This window comes from Simochromis diagramma, unplaced genomic scaffold, assembly GCF_900408965.1.
Source record: "Simochromis diagramma unplaced genomic scaffold, fSimDia1.1 OVJJ01000753.1, whole genome shotgun sequence".
NCBI classification, from domain to species: Eukaryota; Metazoa; Chordata; class Actinopteri; order Cichliformes; family Cichlidae; genus Simochromis; species Simochromis diagramma.
In genome coordinates, this window is record NW_024387523.1 from 12,312,402 (window position 1) to 12,326,320 (window position 13,919).

The 13,919-nt window shown below is 41.6% G+C and overlaps 1 protein-coding gene across 7 annotated transcripts; it reads left to right on the forward strand.

The window, feature by feature from the left end:
* The first annotated feature begins 598 nt into the window (after positions 1–598).
* Positions 599–13,863, forward strand: sytl1 (synaptotagmin-like 1). 7 transcript variants are annotated; one of them, XR_005694408.1, is made up of 17 exons: positions 602–985; positions 3,621–3,747; positions 4,037–4,188; positions 4,278–4,383; positions 4,463–4,517; positions 4,591–4,627; positions 4,709–4,749; positions 7,749–7,862; positions 8,000–8,166; positions 8,251–8,353; positions 8,471–8,632; positions 8,999–9,077; positions 9,171–9,270; positions 10,027–10,232; positions 11,587–11,736; positions 12,619–12,699; positions 12,868–13,007. XR_005694408.1 is itself a non-coding variant. In XM_040021000.1 (16 exons), the coding sequence occupies exons 2-15, from the start codon at positions 3,623–3,625 to the stop codon at positions 11,727–11,729; spliced, it is 1,590 nt and encodes a 529-aa protein (XP_039876934.1). In that variant the 5' UTR covers positions 602–985; positions 3,621–3,622; the 3' UTR covers positions 11,730–11,736; positions 13,046–13,863. The 7 variants fall into 7 exon arrangements, 5 of the variants coding, with proteins under 5 accessions (XP_039876935.1, XP_039876934.1, XP_039876933.1 ...); XM_040021000.1 differs by lacking the exons at positions 12,619–12,699; positions 12,868–13,007 and adding an exon at positions 13,046–13,863; XM_040020999.1 differs by having other exon boundaries at positions 12,619–13,007.
* Positions 13,864–13,919: the final 56 nt, after the last annotated feature.

Consider the following 13,919-nt stretch of genomic DNA (forward strand, 5'->3'; position numbering starts at 1 on the left):
GATGTCTGCCCCTCCCTGAGCCTGGTTCCCCTGGAGGTTTCTTCCTGTTAAAAGGGATTTCTTTCCTTCCCACTGTTACCATGTTCTCACAAGGGTCATGTGATTGTTTGGGTTTTCACGTTAAATATGAAGCAGCTTGAGGCGTCCGTTGTTGTGATTTAGCACTATATAAATAAAATAGAACTGGGCAGAAGAACTGAACTATGATCTGCTTAAGACCAAGGACCTGTTAATAAAAATGACCTGTCCATGTACCATATCTGGGTGTCAGTATGGACCCCAGTATTTGGCACTAACAGAGCACTGATGGGACTCTTTAGGGGAGCAGAGCGAGGGCTGGTTGGATGCTTTGGTCTCTGTCTGAGCCAGGACCTATACAGGCTTGAATAAGTCCACACAAAAAAGCTTTCCCCATCTGAGGAGACTTTGGCTGTCATCCAAGTTTGGTGACAAAGGACAGAACTGGGCCTTTTTCTCTCTTTCATCCTCCCCTACCCTCCCCCCTCTGCCTTGCACACACTCACACAATGCAGTTCCACTGAGGGAAAGGGAAGTCCAACACCTTACCAAATTCAAACCGAGGCTGGTTACACGTATGGGTCTGTGTTCTTCTTCAAAACAGGCAGAAGGCTCGATATCTGTGTGCATGTTTGTGCACAGTAAGGCCAGGTAGGCAAGAGTGTGTGTGCTTAGCAGGTGTGGACAGCTACAAGATACATCCCACCTCCACCCTGCAGTTTGGTAAAACATCCGCGTGAGTCATATCACACAGTCAGACAAATACACAGTATCAGCACACACACACACACACACACACACCTTCACAGCTGAGAGCAGCTCCTGTGCGGACTAATTCTGGAGGGCGTGTTCACTCCGTTTACTCAGCACACAAGCGTCGACGTACACAGACAAACACATCGCACTGAGGAAAACTTTTCCTGAGAACTTTTCCCCCCGATGGAACCAGTGGAAGCTGTCAAATAAGGTAACCCGGTTTTTCTTTCGTGTGTTTCTTTCTGTGTTTCTAACAGAAGGGAGAGGAGAGAGTTTAATCTTTAATCTTTAAAGGGAAAAGTTGCGACAGGTGTTTCCTCTCTCGCGGTAGATTCGTAACGAGAAGAAGTGCACTGACCTATTTCTTTTCCCCCTAAAGGGCACTTCGCGTAAATAAATAAGCCTAAATAATTAAACCCATTAACAGTCTTAAAAACAAGTGTTCAGTCACTTTTAGAGGTTTAAACCTATATAACAATAAAAAAAAACACCAAAGGAGTGCTTTATGGAGGAACTATTGATAAGAACAACAACGTTGTTATTAATATTACTCGGCGTGTTTTGTGAAAACTGGAGCACTTTGTGCGTGGCGTTTTCTAACCTACCCGTTGACAGGCGAACGCGTTCCTGACGCGCATGCGTTAATTTCTCAAAAGTAACTAGCCTTAGGCGTTGGGGACATGAAAACTCATTAACAGTTATTACATGGTGGTGCAGAAGGTTAGATCATCCATCTCGGCCTTACATTAGCTGAAAATGAATTCAATAGTAGGTTGTTATTAATCTTTTTGAATGTAGTTTTTTAGGCTGTCTACAGTAGAGTACTTAAGAGTAGGAGGGAGTGAAATTCATTGAAGACAGGAAAGGCTCACCTGGAACAGCATGTATCAAAGCTTCAAAGAGTACTGCATCCTGAAAGATACCAGGGAGCTCGCTTCAGGTGATTTAAAGAAGAAGAAAAGAAACAGCTTTATTATAGGTTTCCTCTTAAGCATTTCTCTACTCTGTTTCATGTAAATGACAATTTGTGCAGTTTGTAACCTTCAGACCTCTCTGAGCAAAGTGATGTCATCATTAACCAAATTTTACATGTGGGGGGGAAAAAAAGTTTACAGGACTCTGCCCAGTCCTTTAAAAACAAAAAGTACACCCTATGATTAAACCACTTGTAGAAATACCTTTAGCAGTATTAACTTGAGGTGATTATTTCTGTGTGACTTATTCCCCCACAAAGGGTCAACATATGTGGATGAATTCGGTCCACTCTTCCTCACACAACATCATCAGCATTGCTTCAACTTATTGTGGTTTGCAGGCTCTCTTTGATCTACAGCTGTGTCGCCACAACATTTCAATCAGGTTAAGGTCTAGACTTTGACTGGGCCATTGCATCACCTCGATTCATTTCCTTTTCAGTTGTCCTGCTGTAGATTTGCTACATTTGACACTAGAATATTTTGGTTATACAAAGGGGCTCATGGTCAGCTCAACGACTGTGAGGTGCCCAGGTCCTGTGGCTGAGAACCACGCCCAAAACATCCCCCCACTTCACCACCTGCTGACAGCTAGTATGAGGTGTTTGGTTGTCATGTCCCCCGAAAGGGCCAAGGGGATGAGGAGTAACAATAGTAAGTCCAGGAGGAAAAAGAAAAGACAAAAAACCTTTATTAAAAAGGACTTAAAGAGATGGCTACACTACTATAACAATCAAACAAATATGTCAACAAACTAAAACACGCTGAAAAGAAAGGAAATCATTAACAAACCAAAGAAAAACACCGCTGCTGTCAGCAGCTACTCACTGGTAGCTCAAACACACCACTAAATGCTCTGTAACAGTACACCTAAAACCAGTAATTTGCAGCTGGGGGAAACAGCTACTCACTGGTACCTCAAACCCCACACCTAAGCGCACCACAGCACTCACTCTGAGTGACTAAGTAGGCCGTCACCAGCTTTTATGCAGTTTGGTGGTTAATTGCTGAGTGGAGCCAGCTGTGCACCAGCTCCTCAGAAGAAATGGATGGCAGCTGAAGTCAGAAGGAAAGGAAAACAGGACACACGCAAAGTTTGCTAGGGCGTGACAGTAGTGCTGTGCATCGTGGCTAAACACTTTGGCGTTGTCTCTTTAAAGGACATTGTTTCAGAGGTCTTGTGGTTTATTTAGAACTTTGCAAACCTAATCTGTGCTGCCACGTTCTTCTTAGAGATAAGAGGATATGTCCTGTTTAACACTGTCATGAATTTAACATTTAACATGCTAACTGTGGCTGTAGCTCTTGGGTTTTCTGCAGTTTCTCTGAGCATTACATGGCCTGACCTTGAACTTAATTTGATGGGACATCCACTCCAGTGAAGAACATGGCATTGTGTTAGCATAGAAGTAAAGAGCAGCAGACTTCCCAAACTTGTGCTTTTAAAGAGTCACTCACACTTACTGATAATCCTACATGAAGTGCATTTGATTAGCAGGACCTGGCTGCTGATTACCTTCTTAATTCCAATGGGAACAGCAAGATGTACTTAGTTTTTTTTATAGGAATGTGAACTTTCTTTTTCAAACGACTTTAACCAGACAAACCTTCATTACTGTTAAGAGGAAAAAAAATCCGGAAAGGCTAGTTTGCAGAATTTTTTTTTTTTCAATGCACTGAAATGAAGAAAAAGAAACAAAAGTTTTTGTAGAACAGTGGATTTTCAATGTATTATAATGAACCTGATATATTGCACATTCATGTTATGTTCTAATCTCAATGTCTAATGAAAGCAGTAAGACTGTACTGTTGACTGTACTGTACTGCACTATTTGTGTTGTGTAATGATAGTCAAACACACTTTTGTCTTAGGGATGGAAGGAAAGCAGGGAGACTCCGCACTTGACTTGAGCCACCTGACGGAGGAGGAGCAGACCTCCATCCTGCAGGTTGTACAGCGTGACTTGGAGTTACGTCGCCGTGATGAAGGACGTGTAAGGTCAGAGGTGACTATTTATTCAAGTCTGACTGATACTATGTGTGCTAATCTCTTCGGATGTTTGTAACCGTATGGGTGGGATTGGTCCTCAGGCATATATTACTTTCTTTGGTGTTGGTGCAAAATCTCCCTTTAGTGTTCAGGTCAAGTAAGACACAGTTGGTGATCAATTATAATTATTTCCTTAACCTTCGTCACATGTTTTTATCGATTTTTTTTGCCATAACTTTTAATTAAGCTGCTTTGAATATCAGGTGTTACAAAGAGTGTCTCTCTGTTGATGATGCAGAACCCTCGAGCAGAGACAGACGAACTCAACCCGTCTGCGCTTCCTGTCAGGAGCGTGGTTCAGCGAGGAGTGTAGCAAACGCCATCTCAACTGGACTTCGGGCTGCGACCTGGTCCACGCCACCATCCGCCACAGGAAGACAAAGAGCAGAGGTCAGTTTTCAGTTCATGTAGTACAACTGTCAGCGATCAGCAGGATTGTTTTCTGTCTGTCTGTGATTACTGTCTGTGATTGCCGACAGATGTGTCCCTGAATGGACTTTTCAACATAGAGCGAGAGGACAACAACAACACTTTACTCGAGACTGAAGGACGTGTGAAGGACAGCAACCAGGAAGAGACTGAAGGGTTTGTGGGGATGACTGTGAGACAAACGGACTGATTGTAACATTTATCTGCTGCTACATCTCCCAATATTTGTTTTCAGGACTCAGAGTTTGAAACCGGTACCCACATCCACAGTAAATGGACCCGTGTCACAGGTTTGTGCATGCATTCTTCTTCCCCTTTTTCCATTCTTGTCCTAATAACCATGTAAATACGAATAATTTACAGGGTCTCCAGCACAGTAACAGCTCCTCATCATCCAAAGGTATGAAATTCCTCCCCTGCTGTGTCTGTGCCTCTCTAGCCATCCCTCAGTAATGTTATTAACTCAATGTTGTGCTCACAGAATGTGAAACCAGAAGTAACGGCCAATCGGAGGAACCTGAGGTGATTATACCACACACCCACAGATTACCATGACTAATGGTTCTGGCAAACACTGTTGAATTGGTCTTTATTGTACCTCCTATTCAAAGACACTGAGTCAATATTTGTCATTTTTCAGTGTATAAATCCAATAAACAGCCAATGCAGTACTTCAACGATCATTTTCATACAGTGGCTCCAGAAAGTTGCGCAGTTTTTGTTGTGTATTTAATTATATATTGATCAAATCAGTCATCACTTACAATCAGTTTTTACTCGATAAATCAAAATGTCTCATTTGTTAAGATTTCAGACTCATTGCAATGGTTCTCAGGAGGCTGTGTTACAGTTGCAAGCAAAGGAAAAGAGGGACTCAGCTAGACTCGTGCAGCATATAGAGAATGAGTTTTATCAGCAAACTTAGCAAAACTGCAGTACTCTGCAAAAGTCTTGAACCACCTTTCATTTCTTTATATTTTGCTTCCAAGAAGTCGGACTTTCTTGTAGTTTTTTTTTTTTTTTAGTTGTTTTGAGCACCAGTTCTCAAGGCTTTCTGAAGGTCTTTCACAGTTTTTCTTTGGGTGCTTTTTCAGTCATTTTCTATCAGTCTGACCATTTTCAGGGGATGTTTTTTTTTTTTTTTTGGTTAGTTTTTGGATAAATAACTGCACCTAATTCAATGGATGAACAAGTGATTAATCTACATGCATACATACAGACTATTTAGCAATAAATAACTAAACAAACTGGCCCTTCAGTTGATCTGTTTACTGTTTACTGAAGCCTCATCACAAAGGGTCTCAGTAGAGAGGTGGCTGTCAAGTAGCCATTCTTAAGGAAGGGAAACTGGGAGAAAAAGCTCAAGTGCTGAACTGAAAATCAGTGGAAATTTGTCATTTAAATCTGTAAAAAACAGTGGAGCATTTGTCTTGGTTGGGACTGTATGGCAGCCAGTGGTGTTGGAGATTTGAATCATTGAATTATGAGCAAATAAAAGTACCATCAGATTTGGATCCACCATTTAATACCTTCTTTAAAGCAACTGATTGGTAACAGTTTCATTTTTCAGCATAATAATGACCTCAAACATGCTGCTAATGCAGTAAAAGCATACATGGATAGAAAAACAAACAATGGGAAGCTATCAGTCATGGAGTGGCCTCCCCAGACAGGGACTTCAACGTTATTGAAGTATTGTGAGATCATCTTGACAGAGAACAGAACAAAAGGCAGCCAAGATCCAAAGAAGAGCCCTGGACGTCCTTTAGGAAGCCTAGAGAACTATTCCACAAGATTACTTGATAAGACAAAAGAAGCTTGTCTGAGAGAGTTCAGACTGCGCTGAAGAATAAAGGTGATCGTACGAAATGCTGACTTCTAACGTTATTAGTATTGTATTAACACTGTTTTTCCCTTCTATACTTTTTTCCAAACATGTTTGTATGTTTCATTTAGTTCCTGCACCTATTTCCATTTTTTCTAGCAACAAACAAGAAATGAGGAGACATTATTAATCAAGATATATGCAAAACAGGAGAAGTGCTTGCTTAGTAGTGCAAAAGACTTGGTCTGAGTATAGAGTCCATATGTGAGTAGCCTGAGTGACGAGGGTTACTCAGACCACGGTTCAGATTGATGATGTGTGGAGGATAGTCCGAATGATGGGTTGCCCATCATGTGGGCGATCGTGGCTCAAGAGTTGGCAGTTTGTCTTGTAACCGGAAGGTTGCCGGTTGGAGCCCCGGCTCCGACGGTCTCAGTCGTTGTGTCCTTGGGCAAGACACTTCACCCGTTGCCTACTGGTGGTGGTCAGAGGGCCCGGTGGCGCCAGTGTCCGGCAGCCTCGCCTGTCAGTGTGCCCCAGGGCAGCTGTGGCTACAATGTTACCATCACCAGTGTGTGAATGGGTGGATGACTGAATGTAGTGTAAAGTGCTTTGGGGTCCATAGGGACTAAGTGAAGCGCTATACAAATACTATAGATGAGACTTAAAACAGCCCACTTCCCCACTGATTACCTGTAGAGTAACAGAGTGGATGTTCTGAACTTACCTGGCTTATACAAGCAGAAACTTCAATTGACTGAACATGGTTTAGAAAAGCACACACCTTTGTTTTCTGTGTAAAGATGTCACAATCCACTCTGCATGTCAGGACAAAGATCAAGACACGAAGCCCAATGAATCCTCTATATCCCTGTGATAAAACTCTGGAGAGGGATAAAGGGCAAGGGCATAGAGAAAACCCATTTGCAAAGCTTTCAGTGTCCCCAGAAAGAAGAAGGAAGCTTGCTTGTAGTTCACCAAACAGCACTGAAAAGTCTTTGAGAGCAGGAGGAAAAAGATTCTCTGGTCCAATGAGACAAGAATTTAGCTACTATCCATGGAGCACGGAGTAAAGGATAAAGTGTGAAGATGGAAAACTCTTTGGGTTATTTGTCAGCTGGACAAGGCTGAGGGAAGGCTGAATACAATCAAAGACAGAGAGTTCAATTCAATTCAATCAAGAGGACACTAAAGAAGCAACCTGACATGGGGATAAACACATCACCTTTCAGCATATCAGTGAATCAGTATTACTCAGGAGTGTTTTCTGGCAGTCTGGATTGTCCAAGGTAAAATGAGATCTGCACGGAGAAGGCAGCAAACGGGTTGATGGATGCTTTCTCGATCCGGTCTGATGAGTTTGAAGGAATCTTCTAAAAAGTAATATCAGAAAGAATCTAGATGTGTGAAGCCAGTACAGTTATCCAAGAAGACTGAAATCTGTTATTGCAGCCAGAGGGGCTTCTACTGAGTGGTAAATTATGGCTCTGGGTACTTTTGTAAATGAGGCATTATTATGGTGTATTGAGTGTGTGTGCATGTTCGTGTGTGTGTGGGTGGTTGGGATGCCACTTTTACCCATTAAAAACTCTTTCAAAGTATACTAAAAGTTTATGACAGATGTTTTGTGTCTAATTATAACGCTGCATAAGAACTGAGTGTGTGTGTGTGTGTGTGTGTGTGTGTGTGTGTTTAGGAAGACTTGATTGACAACTGTAATGGGGACACTGACTCGCTGAGCAGCCTGACAGAGACAGATCCTTCTCTGAGAACTAGCAGCTCCACCAACAGTCTTCATTCGGGCTACGTGGTACATGCACATACACACGCACAGCATACTTGCATGCACGCACACACATTTGATTAATTGCCTATTTGGCGACGCAAGATGACTCAGCTCAGGACAATGACGTAGGAGCTGATCTTTCCTTTGCGTATGTGTTATAGCTCAGCGGTAGCATGATGAGTCTGTTCAGCTCGGGGGATTTCGGAGTGGTTGAGGTGAGGGGCCGTATCCAATACTCATTGGCTTACAACAGCCAGAGGGAGGAGCTGCAGGTCAAAGTGTATCGTTGTGAGGACATTGCTTCAGCACGCAAGAACCGGTCTGACCCGTAAGTGACTGCATGTTTGCATGCATGTGATGTGATCCGGGCCCATATGGAGCCAGTCTAGCAATGGATGTGTGTTTTTCACAGATATGTTAAAACCTACCTCCTGCCGGACAAGTCAAATCACAGTAAGAAGAAGACTTCAGTGAAGAAGAAGACCCTAAACCCAGTTTATGATCAGACACTCAGAGTGAGACTCTCTGTCATTTACATGTTACATAAAGTGTCAATCACAGAAATCCCCCACCATCATTTAACTACAGTTACCTAAATAACAAAAACACACTCATGCTGTATGTTCTTTCAGTATAAGGTGCGGATCGGGGAGCTGCGGAGTCGGACCCTGAACCTCTCTGTGTGGCATGCCGAGCCCCTGGGGAGGAACGTATTTCTCGGGGAGGTGGAGGTGACTCTGGCGCTCTGGGATTGGACCTGCACACAGCCTCTGTGGCAGGACTTGCAGCCACGGGTAGGAAGGACCTGGCATCAACGAGTGGCATGCAAACACACACTCTTGTAGTTGCATAAATTAGAGTGTGTGTTTGTGTTTGAATGGTGCCAGATAAATATTTACCAGCCCACTGTGGTGCCTGCATCTACATTTGTTTAGTATCTGAGTGTCTTTGTAGCAGCAGTTACAGCAGCTTTGTTGGAGACAGAATGTGGGGAGGTGTCTCTTGTGTCTGGGAGAGCTGAAGGGAGAGGAAGACATGCTGTGAATTTCAACTAGGTTTTATGTAACCTTAATCTTCTCCTGCTTCCTTTTTTCCTTCTTTTTCATACTGTCATTTCCTCTGACTTCATCTTTTTTTATTTTATGTACGCTCTGTCACAGATTTATCTGAGCCCAGACTCCATTAGCAGTCGTGGGAACATCATGTTCTCTATTAAATACATCCCAGAAGGATATGAAGGTGAGGAAAATACCTTAATACAACACAGATGCACGTTATATCTATGTACCACAATCACCCGAATCTCGTGTGTGTGTGTGTGTGTGTGTTAAGGTGGCGGTTTGCCTCTGACCGGAGAGGTTCACATCTGGCTTCGGGAGGCTCAGGGTCTCCTGTCCAACAAAGGAGGTGCTGTAGACTCCTTTGTTAGAAGGTGCGTCAGCTCTGCACCACATTTCCTGATATTTTGTCATCAGTTATCTACTCTGTCATTACGTATAAGCAGCACATTACATGTCATGTTGCATTCTTATCAGTAATTACAGAGTTCCCCGTATTTTTTTTTTTTTTTAATGGGGATTTTTGCAATACATGATTCAAATGTGGTCAATCTCCCCTTCAGGGTCATGTCGTTGTGCACCTCTGCAGTGCTTCCAACATGACTACAAAACATTTCCTAAAAACTATATATTTTTTCACTCTACTTTTCATATATGCACTCTGAACTTGTGATTACACACTGCATATCCTCCAAAACTAAGTGGCAAACTTTTATTTTGGAGAACTGGATAGATGTGCAAGTTGCAAATGAGGCTGGTGGTGAGCAAGGATTTGTTGGCATGGCCAAAAATGTTCAGACAAGCATGGTAACAAGGTGGTTTCTATCAAAAGCACATGGTAAAGTAACCTAAGGAAAAATAGCAGATTCACATGGTCAGGTGGTCAGAATGGGACTCCTGTGGAGCAGTTTGGAAACTAGCAGTCACAGTGGAAGTGGTGCATAAGGAGATAGCCTTGAAAGGGAGGTTGGCCAAATGGAAATCATGTATGTTTTTTGGAGTTTTTATTTTTTTCTTCCTAATGGGCAAAACTTTGTGATAGCATTTCATGAATATTGAATTATTTCCATATGCCTGTAATTTGAGTCTTTAAATAATCCCGCTAATTTACTTGCTCCACACCCCACAAGCTACATACTCCCAGATGCAAGTCGTCAAAGTGGTCAGAAGACCCGGGTGGTGAAGCGCTCCATCAGTCCTACCTACAACCACACCATGGTATACGACGGCTTCCATACCAGCGACTTGAGGGAGGCTTGTGCTGAGCTGACGGTGTGGCAACGCGAAGGGTTAAAGACTCATGTCCTCGGGGGCGTCCGTCTGAGCTGTGGAACTGGTTAGATCATCTATATTGCACATTTTAATAGTTTAACTGAAAATCACATTAAAAAAAAGACCCTAACTATTTAGGGTTACAGAGGAAGAGGTGATATGGAAAGAAAACTTGACCTCTGAGAAGTACAAAGAAGTAATGCAGCATCGTAATAAGGTCACATATTTATATAATTTGTGTTTTTTGAATAGATTGTGGTTACTGTGACTATAAACAAAGGTGATTCTAACAGTTTTTGTAAATAGTTTGTCAGCGTGTTGTGCTGGCTATTTTTTTTTTTTTTTTATAACTAGTGAAAAACAGTGAAAAGAGGTAAGATATCGCTGCATGATACATCCTTACCTGCAATACTATCTAAGAGCCACAAGTGATTAGGGACTGCATTGTTTCCTCTTGTCTCCCTGTCTGTTGTTTCTCTGTAGTTGACTGGAGGCTCTGACAGGATCTCCTTGTCTTTGTGCTAAGCTTTTCAAATGGTGTCTCGTGGGTGCTGTGATACTTCACAGGTTTGCAGGAGGAAAGCACTTCCTGTGTTCAGGGCTGGAACATTAATGCAATTGTTGCACTTGTCTCATATTTCAATAGTAGGCTTTGTCGATTGTGTCTTGAAAACCCGTCTAATTTTTTTCTATAGTGCTGATAGTTGAGACAACCTTAGAGTGAAAAGCTTCATACTGAACTAATGCCTGCTGGCATGTCAGGCATTTCATATGGTCGTGTCATCGGAGCGAAGTCACGTCGCTGGTAATGCAGCGTCTCTGTTATTGATGTTGCAAAATCCTTGTCTGCTTGGTTGCTTTTGAAATCTACCACATAGACTGCAAGAGATTTAGCAGGTGTGTCTAGTGACATACAGAAAACAGTTTCGTTTCCCTCAAGTACTTATCCTTAATACTGATGGTGGGTTTTTTTTGCTCGTAGATTGTGTTACTGTGCTTTATATGGAGTGGGAAGCACTCAAGATCAAATTGCAGGCAGAGCATCAGCTCCATTATGTCTCACTGCGAGGAAGATGATGTCAGAGAAGTGGTGGGAAGTAACAGCTTTGAAGGATTTGTTTTGTTACAGACAGATTTTGAGCAAAGTTGTGTTCTTCACAGGCAGAGCTGTTGACTGCTGAGGCTGTTTGTTGCTGTCAATTTTAGCTTGGAGGTTGTAGTCACGATTTCTCAATGGCTGTATGCAGAATTTTAGTCTGTTGGTTAAACCTTTTTCCTTCTTCAAATGGAGTGTATGTGCATGGACATGCAGGGAGTGTTTACATGTTTTTGTTTCCATGATCTCTTTGAGAAAAACAGCTGCTGTAAAGTCCACAACATAAATAATGACCACACGTGTGGGTTTTCTGTAATGCCAGGTCAGAGTTACGGCGAGGTCGTCAGCTGGATGGATTCCACAGAAGAGGAAGTCACTGTCTGGATGTCCATGATTGAGAATCCAAACCACTGGATTGACGCAACGCTACCGATCAGAACTAACCTCACCCGGCGGTCTGAGTGACTCAGACGTATCCTGCACTCAAGCGGAATCATTCGTATGCACGTTGCTATTATGGTCGGACTGAAGGGAAGCCATCTGAACATTTACCTCTCTGTCACAGTGATGCACACTTAAACACACAGGTGTTTTTCATATGTCCATACTATATACTGTACATGGCACATAAACACACAGGGAGGTGTAAGCAGTGGTATAATAATTTTGCCTTAATGGAGTGGATTGGATTGGTTCAGTCTGGCTCTAATCTGGCAAAGAGGCACTTTTTGTTATTCAGTGTAGTTTATGAAGTACAAATCTAAGTGATGAGTCATTAGTGCCCTGGCTTAGTGACTTCTCTGTGATATTACATGAAGTAAGAAGGGGGTGGGAGGTCTTTCCTTTTATTTCAAACGCAGTCTCAGCCCTTTCAGACAATTTAAGAAAGGCAGGCCTGATGACTTTCACAGATAATTGTATCTTTTTTAGGTATCACTATTGTAAATAATTTGGAAAGTCCTTGCAGCTGAATTCACTCAGCTAATCTCTTTTGACTGAATAGCTGACTACCACCTTGTGGTCAGACTGTATACAAATTCTCGACACACTGAGCAAATGACAGGGGGCGCAGTGACGGTCACAGGCAAAGAAGTGAGAAGAAAAGGGCCTGTTTCCGTGTTTCCCTAAAAATAAAGTTTATTTTTCACATCAGCTATTCTTCTTTATATTTCTCACCAAGAAAGAATTTACTACATGAATCATGATTCATAACTTGTGTCCAGCAGATGGCAATATTTACAATACTTTTTCAAGCTGGAATAACAGTAAGTGTCTGTTTTTGTGTCTTAACGTTTGTGATTTCTGCATCTCATCGCAGGTTTTCCTTAAGTTGCACCTTTCTTGTTGACACCAGATACTGGAAGTCCAGTATTATTGGTATAAAGAGGCTGTTTGAAGGCAATATTAATTGTTGAAAAAACGTCTGCAAGACACTGTAAGAATCAAATGTTATTGGTTTCATAGTTTCCCCTGAAACACTAAGCTCTTGTGGTGAATTTTTAAATGTCGGTCATTCTGTCTTTATATAATTAGGTTTACTATTTTATTACTTTTTATTATTGCCTTGGATAGTTATGTAATTCTAATTTTGTGTGCCCTGCAGATATTCACCATTGAGGTTTCTTTCTGAGAACTGTGGTCTGTTTGATATCTGCTTCACAACACTGTCTGCTTAAAATAATGTATTAATCTTCTGCTCCTGTAAGCTTTTTGTCATGAGAAATTACAGGTTGTCCTTGTTTTCTCCTTGACTCATTTTTCATGTCTAATATGATATCTAGCCGAGAGACATCAGTTGAAAATTACTTCTGACTCTAGCAGGTCCACGGTATTGAATCATCCTTGAAAAACTAAATTAAAGTGACTGTGCACTTTTATTTTGTGGGGGGCTGATGGTGGATGTACTCTCCTTACATATCTGTTATGTATCTATTTGCATTAGACCCTCAAAATTGCCCTTTAAATCATCAGATATACAGTGCTTTACACTTGCATGTTTCAGAACAAATTTTAATATTAGACAAAGATAACTTGAGTAAATAAAAAAAATGCAGTTTTTAAATGATTTAATCTATTCAAGGGAAAAAGTTCTCCTTGTTAAATCATGAATTCACTTTAACCATATCACAGACCTGTTGAATCAAAAAATGACATAGTAATAGAACCTATGCGACAAAGTGAAGTGGATTAAAAGTTTTCAAAAAGTAACACATCATGCCTCTAAAGAAACTGCTGGGAAACAAAGTCGCTGACATCTGTCAGACTGGAAAGGGCAACAAAGCCATTTCTAGTGCTTTGGGACTCCAGCCATTATCAACAAACAGAAAACAATGTTGAATCTTGTCAGGAGTGGCCGGCCCTCCCAAATTACTCCAAGAGCAGATTAACGACTCATCCAATGACCATCAAACAATCATCTCTAGCTGCCTTGCTGCTTTGTCTCATAAACTTAAATGGGAGCAAAAAACCCCCAAAACCCATCAGGAATGGGGCACTGTATATTGGAAAATGCCTTGCAAGCATGCTACAATCTGGAAAAACAAGTACATTTTATATGAGAAAGTCATTTTTAAAATAAATAATATTGGGCTATAATACATTAAATGAATAATTAATATTTTGAGATATACGCATTTAATTTGTACTTAATGCGGA